Raw genomic sequence first — 10,170 nt, forward strand, 5'->3', positions numbered from 1 at the left:
AATGCAATACTTTATCGCCTACTGGTGGCTGAACCATAGACTGTGTGAGCAGAACATGTAAATCTAACTGACGCATGCGTCGCACAAGACTAGCTAAGAATCTAAATCGATTGTCGAGATGTAAACAGTCGATATTCATCATGGCTGATAAACCAAATGCCCAGAAAAGGTAATTTAAGTATATGAGATTTCACTTGATTAACATTTGTCTTAAATCCTGACAAAATAGTGTGCAATAAGTTTGTACGAAGTCAATTTTCAGAGGCTAGTACTATTAGTTACTTTGCTTGCCACTACAGTAAGCATCAGCACTCATTAGGTCGGCAAAGTAGGCTAGGCTAGCTCGTTAGGCTAGCTATGTAGCCATACCTTAAAAAAAAAAAAAAACGTTTCTGTTTTACAGTGTGAAAATAGCTGCTGGAGCGGTGGTATGCGTTGAAAGTGAAATAAAAGGAGATGTTACTATTGGTAAGACATTGTGAATCAAGCTAACTAAAAACCATTGGGTTTAACTTGGAATCATAGGTAGCCTATATTTTTTCAATAAAGACAATACATTTGAACATTTCAGTATTCGGGCAATGTCATTCATATGCTCATTTCATTAAAGTTGTACTGTGGTTAGCAATGTATCTTATTTTAGCCAGTATCTTATCAACTGAGCACATGCATCCTGTCAGGCCCCAGGACTGTGGTTCACCCGAAAGCTCGCATCATCGCCGAGGCAGGACCCATCATCATTGGAGAGGGCAATCTGATAGAGGAGCAAGCCGTTATAATTAACAGGTGAATGTACTACTACTAATGCTCCACAACTGACGTATAAACGTATCTATTTTAATGCAATTGCTCACTCAACCTCCACATCTCGTCTTCATTTCCCAGTTTACTAAGCAAATGTCTTCTTCTATAGTTACCCAGAAAACATCACTCCGGACACAGAGGGAGTGGAACCGAAAACTATGACCATTGGCATCAACAACGTGTTTGAAGTTGGATGCAGTATCCTTCAAGATTAAACTGTACCACTATTTCATACCGTTTCCAATTATTAATATGATACTGTATTTTTTAACTGCCAACTCAGCATCTCAAGCCTTGAAGATTGGAGATAACAATGTAATAGAATCTAAAGGTGAGGACTCATTCACACTTATTGAGAGAGCCAAGGGCTGGGAAGTTTGTCTGGCGGCTAACCTTATCCACCTTGTCACACAGCGGAGGTGGGCAGAAATGTGATCCTGACCAGCGGCTGTATTATTGGCGCCTTCTGCCCTGTAAACACCTGTGAGGTCATACCTGAGAACACTGTAATCTATGGCTCAGGATGCATGAGACGGGTTCAGACTGAGAGGCCCCAGGTATACAACACACAAGCACGGTCAATCTCCAAGATCCACTTATAAATAAACACAGTCAACTATTACAGTTGGTTTCCGCTGAGTCGCATGTGTTTGTTTTCTCCAGCCCCAGACTCTTCAGCTGGACTTTCTGATGAAGATCCTGCCCAACTATCACCACCTCAAGAAAACAGTCAAAATGGCTCCCACACCAGTGAAAAACTGACCTTCCACCCAAACTATGACTGAAACAAAATCTCCAATCTTAACTTCACTTCTTAAAATGTATACATGTTTCTACTTTCTACAGTGCTTACTTCTGTAGACGATATTTATACCGTATGTCTGTCCAAATTACACATTCAATGTGTTTTTATACACTTGTAATAAAAGATGATCGAAGAAAAAAAAGTTGGTGGTGCAGTTGGCTATAGATATTCACTTGGATGGAATTATGTATAATAATTACTGTACAGTAATAGATAGGTGCAATAAAAATGGCTTCAGCGCTGTACATTTTGTGCATTTTTACTGTATTTATTTATATGCAAATGTATGCACATCGCCATACATCAATCAGAGCTCTATAAAACGGACAGTATGTAGCAGTAGCTCTGAACCTGGATGACTGCGGAGTAACTTCTGCTCCAGCCCAGTGCTAACATGTCAGACTTCACCAATCAAGCCCAGAATCCCCATTTAATTACATTAAATGGCCAGCCTCACTAAATTTCAGAAACGGGGGTTGTATTAAAGCAACATTAAACTACCTTGTCCTTGACGCCATGTTGGAAAACGTGAGCATACGCTTGAGGTGACCATATTCAGCCTCATTAGCACAATATCTATATGTAATATATGACTCACTGTATGAGTCACTGTAAAAACTGAGCAAGAAATGTAAACTAACTCAGTACAGGCACTACTACAAATTAGTAATGACTTCAAACAAATTAAAATGTAAATGCTGCCACCCACAAACACACACCCTCTTTTCCATAGCAGACAATATTTGTGGTATGTAAGCCACAGCAAAAATAAATTGTGTCAATTTTGTGTTTGGATGTTCTTGAGAACTCAATGTCATAGCATAAGGAAGCACAGATGGCCCCATTTTACAGTCAGCGGGTTGTTTTGGACATCATTCGAGCCGCATCTTAATACAATACAGAGTTAACATGCCTGTAGCTCCTTTCCTTGATCTCCCACTAACAGGCGGACTGAATATGCATCAGTCGTTTGGTGACAAGGGGCACAGTCAAACTCCTGGCCACAATAAATGGACTTCAACTTTCAGCTCTCCCCATTTTCTAAGCCCAGCAACAGGAAATATGACGCGGAGAGAGAAAGTGAGGTCACTTCTTGGCCGGCACCCCCTCGGAGTAGTCCTCCAGCACGCCGGCCAGATGGTCATTGTGAGTTTTGAAGCGTCTCTTCTTCTGTCCGCCTGGCTTCTTTCTCTTCTGAATTGGTAGCTGAAGAAAACCGGGCAACCAATCACAAACAATGTTATTTTGTGCATGGAATGTTTGCATTGAATAGTTATTCATTTGGAACTTTTTAATGTTCTCCAGAGAGAGAGAGACATTTACCACTTTCTTTGGTCCTGTTTCCTGCATTGAAGAGATGCCCTGTCTCTTCAGATAGTCCTCAATCTTTTCCTCGTCCATGGAATCCACCGGAATACTGCGCCAAAGCTTCTGGAATTCTGGGATTGAACAGGGGAGAAGGAGGGACAGGAAGTATAGCCTCAATGATGCGGGTAACCACAAAGCTGTGGCTTCACACCCTGCCAGTGATGCACAGTGGACTCACTCACCTTCATCTACGTCAAACTGACAGTGTTTATCGTTGTAAAATAGGATCTTTTTCTTGTCAGGCCGGGTCACGAAGATGATCTGATCTCCCAAAGCCTGAGAGAGACCAAGAGAGAGCGAGAGAGAAAAAAAAAGTCATTTCAGACACTTAAGCTGTTGTTATCATTATGAAATGATCTATTGAAGAAATGCAGTGACCCTTAAGTAGTGTAGTCAACCTAAATGCATGTGAGGAAAAAAAGAGAGCGTCTGTATGTCACGCACGCACACGCAAACACACACACACACACACACACACACACACACACACACACACACACACACCTGTACGTTATTGTACATGTCAATAAGTCCGGGCAGGGCCCATCTGTGTGTGTGTGTGTGTGTGTGTGTGTGTCTGACCTTGATGGCCTTGGCGGAGTTGGGCAGGCCCTCCTCCACATCGTCCAGCAGCACGCCCCCCAGGCCCAGCTGGTCGTGTTTGTCCAGCAGCCTCAGCAAAGCCTTCTTATCCTTCAGGTGGTACTTGGGCTTGAAGGCATACTTCCCATCCCGGACCTCGATCTTAGCATTGTTAGCCAGGGCCTGGGGGGAGACAAAGGGAGGGAGAAGGGCTAAACTCAATGTTCTTTGCAGTGATTTCCTAGTGTAGGCGGGTACAGTATTGTGCAGGAACCGACTTTAGAAACACACACGCACATGAAACACACCTCAGTCATCAGCCACTGTTTCTGCTTCAAGCCAATGTCCAGCAGTTTGGTCTCATCCAGGATCTCCTCTAGGGTCAGGTGGTGTGTATCCCCTCGCTGGTGTCTCGTCTGGGAGGGAAACCCCACACACACACACACACACACACACACACAAAGCAATTACATCAAAGTAACTGGACAGTAGAATCAAATCCACAACTCCCTGTAACCTCAACGCACAGTGACATAATATTGTTGATATCAATTCACACTCAAAAGATCTGCTCAGAAAAACAGTGAGAAAAAAAAGGAAAGCTGAAATTCACACTTTCTACTGAACATGTCAATATGGCTGCCGTTATGCAGCCAGCAATGAGTCACAACGTTGGTGTACCATCGCAGCTAATCTGTCATCGGTATGCAGACTGTGTTGTTTTCTTTTCTTGTTTACAAGATGTTTACTTTCTGAAGACAGGAGGGGGGACATTTACACAATCACAGCAAAGCTCAGAGTTTCTTGTAGAACTGTTTGGGTGATCTAGAAGGATGGCAGTATTAGCCTACAGTCCTCTCACCTTCATATAATTGACGATCTTGGCCAGACAGCCAAACTTGTAGCCAGAGCTACCAGTAAGAGCCTTTAGGTTAAAGTTGCCATTGCTGGAATCTGAAGAGAGAGAGGAGAGGAGGTGATGGTATTGTATGGGTTACATGCTATTCACACAAACACATGGGAGGGCCTCAATTTGTCTCAACAAGCATAGCGGAATCATTCGGAGCAGTCCTCGAGGTTTATACCTGGGAGACAAAACAAACACGCATAAGGGGTCAGAGATGACAGCCGGGTAACAATGGGGCTTTCCAAGGCCAGTTCAACACAGACAGGAAGTCTAGATGACTTGGGAAGGGGAAAAAAATAAAATAAATAAAGTATACTTCAAGAGATGTCATTATATAAATCCCATAGGTTATATGATATATTAGGTCTATGAAAATATTGTGTTTTATGGGGAGGGCCTGGTTTCTGTCAGTGTCAAGATGCTGCCTGCATCTCTGCCTAATGCTGTAGCCTCAAGCCTGGGCTCTGCTCCAGCCAATCAAGATGCCCGCGGGCCTGACTCATGAATGATTCATCACGTGGGCGGGAGCTGTTGTTGCTGTCTGGGCGGCCAGCGAATAGAAACAGGGTACAGTGGGAGTGTGGCCAATGATTGAGCAGCACAGTCTCATGGGGTTGGGCCGGCCTGAACTGCAAGGAGTGGTAACAGGGAGGGGGGATGGAGAGTGAGAGAGAAAGAGAGATAGAGATAGAGAGGTACGAATAAGGAAGAGAGGCTAGAGAAGAAGAGGGGACAGGGGAGGAGCTTTAGATTATAACCAAAATAATATAGGAGAGAGAACTGAAGAAAAACAGAGAAAGCAAGAGAGAGCACGAGGAGGAGGAATTATTTTTTTCCCTTTGCCAAAGCATCCTCTCAGGAGCCACTAAAACAGCCAGGTGAGTGTGCATGTTTGACTTGCACGGTGCGTGTTTGCTTTAAATGAGAAAGGGAACAATCCTTCAACCCCCTGCCACCCACCACCCATCCCCCGCCCCTTCCCCTCATGGTGGGACATATTCCATTTGCATGCATGCTGTCCATGACTCTGTGGCTAATCTTTCAAGAGAACAGTCCCTCCACGTTCCATTCAGACGAGGAGAGATGGGAAGGAAACAGCATACTAGGATAAATTCAAGACATCAGCTTAGCCCACACAGTATTCAGATTAAATTGCTCATCACTATGACAGTCACATAGCAGTCAACTGTACGGTAAGTAAGCCAGAGATAAACCCAATAGGAGGAGAGAAGAAGTAGAGAGAATGGATGTGGTGAAGCAACAACGACAGCAAAGACTATATGACTGGGCATATTTCTGTGTGTGTGTTTGTATGTGAGTGAGAGAGGGTGCGTGTGTCGATGCCAACTCGCTAGCACAGCTCGCAGCTCTCCAGAGAAATCGCTAGAAGATGGTTGAGAGCAGTCAGGCAGACAGACAGGCAGACAGGCACAGCGGGAGACGCCTATGTGTGCAGTCAGTGGGCCCTGCAACATGCCATGGAGGAGGTGAATACTAGGGCCGTCTGTCTCTGGATGGGCTGGATGAGATCAGGTCTCCAGGTGAAATTACATCAGGGGAACACCCATCTGTGCAATCTCTCTTTTCCTCTCTCTCCCTGTCACACACACACACACACACACACACACACATATGCAGGAAATGGCACTTTGCTCCCATAACCAAATTATCAGCAGTGCATTTACAGGGTGACTGGAGGAGTCTGATCTACCTCTGCAGTCTATTGTTTTCTTTCAGGTTGTGTTTTATAATCTGCTTTACGTATCAGCTGACTATGACCTACAGCCCTGAAAAAAATGACTTAATGTAGTGCTGTTTTAGGGCTGACGATCAAGACATCAGTCTACAAGTTCTAGACTAAAAACTATTTCAACTGAGATCCCCTATGATAAGGGCTATGTAACCTGCTTCTAATCTGGTTTTCATTGAAATGTCATCGAGACGGTAGGCTACACTAGAGCAGGATTTCACTCCGATATCGTATTACTATATAAAGTGACAGACACGTGCGCGTGCGCACACACACACAGCTGACCTGCTAACTGATATCCTAAAGAACCTCTTCCACAAGGCTTTTGATGCACTTACTTGTGCACAGACACAATTGCGCATGCACACACATACGCACGTGCACGCGCACACACGCACACATACACATTTCCCCATCTCTCCCTCTCCCTCTCTTGCCCCTCTACCTCGCTTATGCACTCAACCAAACTGGGTCAGCAGACTCTTTCTCTCTGGGGGTCTGCGAGAGAGAGAGAGAGAGAGAGAGAGAGAGTGTGCACACATGTAAGAGAATGTACACACGTCTTAAGTGAGCGCCCGTCTAGAATGTGTGTGCATGCCAATTCATGTGTGCGTAGCATGTGAAGCATGTGAGGGCATGTGTGTGGGTGGGCAGTGGCCATGCTGCACACTTCACAGGGCGCACAGGGGAGAGGAGAGAGATGGCGATCAGGGGAGAGGAGAGAGATGGGCGATCAGGGGAGAGGAGAGAGATGGGCGCACAGGGGAGAGGAGAGAGATGGGCGATCAGGGGAGAGGAGAGAGATGGGCGATCAGGGGAGAGGAGAGAGATGGGCGATCAGGGGAGAGGAGAGAGATGGGCGCGCAGGGGAGAGAGATGGGCGATCAGGGGAGAGGAGAGAGATGGGCGCGCAGGGGAGAGGAGAGAGATGGGCGATCAGGGGAGAGGAGAGAGATGGGCGATCAGGGGAGAGGAGAGAGATGGGCGCGCAGGGGGGCCGTTTTCATCGACTGTGTATCTGAAGAGGTAGAGATCCCCATCTGAGCTAGTCCTCCACACTGTGTTCCAGAAGTCCCCCACAGTCAGCATGACTAAGTCCTTTCCCCCTCCCTCTCTAACCCCCCCCCCCCCCCCCCCCCCCCCCCCAGACCATGAACACCACCGCCGCTGCCGGCCCGGTTCACCCCGCCGCCCCGCTGTCCCGCGTCTCCCTGCAGGTGCAGGAGGTCTACCCCTTCCACGACGGCTGGAACGTTGCCTGCTTCGTCATCCTGCTGCTCTTCGTCCTGGCCGTGCTGTCACTGGCCGCCCTGGCCCTGCTCTACGAGGTGCTGGACTGTGGCTGCTGCTCCAAGGGCAAGACCCACCGCCAGCTGCTGGAGGAGAGGGAGGCCGCCGCCGCCGAGCCCGGCACCTTTCGCAGGATGGTGGGCAGTCTGAGCGGTGGGGGGGTGTCGCAGACTGAGGTGGTGTGAGGGGGGGGGGGGTCTGTCTCATTACCCCCTGCCCTTCCTTTTAAATAAGACTTATCGATGACTGACAAAGACTGACAGCACTGGCATGTGCCTGAACGCAAGCTGTGTTGTACAGTACATGGTTGACTTAGGGCGGCGTGTTGAAAGCGCAGAGAGCGAACGAGGAGGAGTTGTACAAAGAGAAAGAGGGAGAGGAACAGAGACGGAGAGAGTAGATTTCTCATCTCATCGAAATACTGTTTGTCCGTACGATGCCGCCAATCACATCACTCCATCCGTCGCCACAGCAACTGAACACCCCCACAATGCGAGAGAAGCCAGCAGCAAAGATGGAGTCTGTCACAGAGGACTAAGGTCTCTGAGCAAAAGGCAGTGGAAGTAGCCCAAGTTTGCCTATCATCAGAATAAAGGGAGTTCATATAGTCAGAGAGGAAAGTGTGTCCTAACTGTTGTACAGGGTCTCAGGCCAAGGCCCAACACAAACTGATGACATCTCCTTGTGACACCAACAACTCAATCTGCCGTGTCTTAACTGAGGGAGGGGGGGGGGGGGGGGAGACAATGGGACAGGGGAACACACTGATGTAAATACGCTATGTTTGTCATTGAACTATGTGCACTGTATTATTTTCCTTGCCTTAAAATTATGTTTAAAAAAAACATGCCTAAAACATGGTCCATTCAAAATAAAGACCCATGAGAACAACACTGTGTTTGTGTTCAATATCAGTTTATCTGCCAGGTCCAAAGGATGCTGGTGTCACCAGGACGGCTCTCTTGGCACTCATTTAGTCACCATATAGTCTGTGAATATCACTTTTACAGTTTCAGGCTCATGTCAGCCTCGGACAATACAGCTTCAGAGTCCTGCATCAGGTTGAACGTCCAAGAAACCACAACCTAGACCTTAGTAGCCCTACCCTACCAAGATAACTGACAGTGTGTTCACAGCAGGAGCCAAAAGCTGTAACTAGGCTGTAAGAAGGCTAGTATGCCAGCCAAGGTCAACAGGGTTGAGGTAGGTAGAAAAGAGGAGTGTTTACCAGCGCTGTGTTTGGACCCTGAGGAGCCCTCCTTGTCGACTTTGGCTTTCTTCTTCTTGGAGGAGCCAGAGTCAGAGGCCGTTGGCCTCTTCTCAACAGCAGGAGTGGACAGAGCCCTCTTCTTAAAGAGCTCCCTCTCCCTCAGCAACGCTGGGTCCATCCTGACCAAGACACATAGTATATCCATTTTAGCAGACACTTTTCTTAAACGATATACAGGGGGATTTGAACCTTGACATGCAGTCAAATGCCAAACCACTGAGCACCGGCCAGCCCTAAATGTGTGTTACGGTCATCTGAATGCAGTTGAATGTATTAACATGACCAATACAGTGGTGATGATCTGGTTAGCAGGGGATTATGTCGACACACACAGACATAACACAATATCTGGATGAACTACTGGTAGCTACATTGTTTGCCAAGAAAGGAAGAGCACACTATCCAAACCGGACTTCAAATCACAGCTGGTTATTTGACAGGTTGCAATTTCCTAAACGTCTACATCTTAACTTTGTTATGAGCAAACTAGTTACAAGTTATAGACAGGATTAGATTGCCGTTAATTTGTTTGCACGTAGCCACGAAATTCGACAAAAGATAGGTAACGACGACGTCGTTTGGCACAGTAGAAAGCATAATTGGAGGCAACTTAAACTTAACAAAGCTACATACTGTAACCTACCTTCTCTGGTCGTGTGTCCTTTCACCCAAACTGTTATGCGGTATTTAGTATAAAGACACGTTCACAATACAAAAGGCACAAAAGGCCACATCCAAATAGAATCTGCTAGCGACACAGTGCCTTTCTCTTCCTTTCATTGGTTGCTCTTTAGCTAGATCTAGTGTACATCTAGCTAGCTCACCGTACAGCTTTCTCTGACTTCCGTTACTTGTTCGATTTTTCGGAATTCTCGCTGCCTCCTGAATGCAAATCACAAACCGGAGTCACATCTGCCAAAGAAGAACTGGCTGCCACCTAGCGGTGATTCAGAAAGCAGCATAATTTGCGTTGGAAATACAGGTGTCACATTTGTTACATATTTTTCCCAGTTTAGGTTTTGACAATGTGTGTGGAGATTTAAGGACTTTCATTAACAATGTTAAGTATAAAATGTGTTGAATAATGACCACCACGTGTTTGTGTGTGCACGTGTAACAGGAGCTCTCATCTGTCAAGCATCTTGGTGTCTGAACAGGAATTAATTGGAAGGTGATTATCAACTTTATCTTCCTTCGTCCCTGAACTGGAAGGTCTTCGTGTACGTGTGTATGCGTGTGTGTGCGTGCATGCATATGAGTGTGTGCGTGAGAGAAAGTTCAGATAGGCCTACATACACACAAACACACAAATAAACATAAACAACACATAGGATGTGTGTCACATAGGATTAGACCCTCCAGTTATGTAGTGACAATGAGGGACAGCTCCATAG

General features: G+C 46.3%; 3 protein-coding genes across 4 annotated transcripts; 2 read left to right on the plus strand and 1 right to left on the minus strand.

Annotated features, from left to right (window-relative positions):
- Positions 1 to 32: 32 nt before the first annotated feature.
- LOC146236665 (dynactin subunit 6-like) lies at positions 33 to 1,854 on the plus strand. Its single transcript, XM_084687728.1, has 7 exons — positions 33 to 169; positions 404 to 468; positions 681 to 786; positions 914 to 1,002; positions 1,088 to 1,135; positions 1,219 to 1,361; positions 1,468 to 1,854. The coding sequence occupies exons 1-7, from the start codon at positions 75 to 77 to the stop codon at positions 1,564 to 1,566; spliced, it is 645 nt and encodes a 214-aa protein (XP_084543854.1). The 5' UTR covers positions 33 to 74; the 3' UTR covers positions 1,567 to 1,854.
- Positions 1,855 to 1,856: 2 nt separating this feature from the next.
- gtf2e2 (general transcription factor IIE, polypeptide 2, beta) lies at positions 1,857 to 9,646 on the minus strand. 2 transcript variants are annotated; one of them, XM_084687722.1, is made up of 8 exons: positions 9,410 to 9,646; positions 8,735 to 8,895; positions 4,422 to 4,513; positions 3,868 to 3,975; positions 3,560 to 3,742; positions 3,160 to 3,253; positions 2,933 to 3,048; positions 1,857 to 2,815 (listed from the first exon to the last, which is right to left on the minus strand). In XM_084687722.1, exons 2-8 carry the CDS (start codon positions 8,892 to 8,894, stop codon positions 2,696 to 2,698), a joined length of 873 nt encoding a protein of 290 aa, XP_084543848.1. In that variant the 5' UTR covers position 8,895; positions 9,410 to 9,646; the 3' UTR covers positions 1,857 to 2,695. The 2 variants fall into 2 exon arrangements, with proteins under 2 accessions (XP_084543848.1, XP_084543847.1); XM_084687721.1 differs by having other exon boundaries at positions 9,420 to 9,645.
- On the plus strand, positions 5,164 to 7,691 carry smim18 (small integral membrane protein 18). The gene is made up of 2 exons (XM_084687914.1): positions 5,164 to 5,344; positions 7,365 to 7,691. Exon 2 carries the CDS (start codon positions 7,368 to 7,370, stop codon positions 7,689 to 7,691), a length of 324 nt encoding a protein of 107 aa, XP_084544040.1. The 5' UTR covers positions 5,164 to 5,344; positions 7,365 to 7,367.
- Positions 9,647 to 10,170: the final 524 nt, after the last annotated feature.

This window comes from Hypomesus nipponensis, chromosome 22 (assembly GCF_054491055.1).
Source record: "Hypomesus nipponensis isolate SF chromosome 22, ASM5449105v1, whole genome shotgun sequence".
In the NCBI taxonomy this organism is placed as follows: domain Eukaryota; kingdom Metazoa; phylum Chordata; class Actinopteri; order Osmeriformes; family Osmeridae; genus Hypomesus; species Hypomesus nipponensis.

Excerpts from the sequence above, each read along its gene's own strand:
- gtf2e2 (XM_084687722.1), bottom strand. The coding sequence starts at position 8,894 with ATGGACCCAGCGTTGCTGAGGGAGAGGGAGCTCTTTAAGAAGAGGGCT. Across the intron at positions 3,976-4,421 it reads AGATCGTCAATTATATGAAG|ACGAGACACCAGCGAGGGGA; the intron begins GTGAGAGGACTG and ends TTTCCCTCCCAG. Across the intron at positions 3,049-3,159 it reads TCAGTTTGACGTAGATGAAG|AATTCCAGAAGCTTTGGCGC; the intron begins GTGAGTGAGTCC and ends GTTCAATCCCAG.
- smim18 (XM_084687914.1), top strand. The coding sequence starts at position 7,368 with ATGAACACCACCGCCGCTGCCGGCCCGGTTCACCCCGCCGCCCCGCTG.
- LOC146236665 (XM_084687728.1), top strand. The coding sequence starts at position 75 with ATGCGTCGCACAAGACTAGCTAAGAATCTAAATCGATTGTCGAGATGT. Across the intron at positions 170-403 it reads AAACCAAATGCCCAGAAAAG|TGTGAAAATAGCTGCTGGAG; the intron begins GTAATTTAAGTA and ends TCTGTTTTACAG. Across the intron at positions 1,003-1,087 it reads CGTGTTTGAAGTTGGATGCA|CATCTCAAGCCTTGAAGATT; the intron begins GTATCCTTCAAG and ends CTGCCAACTCAG.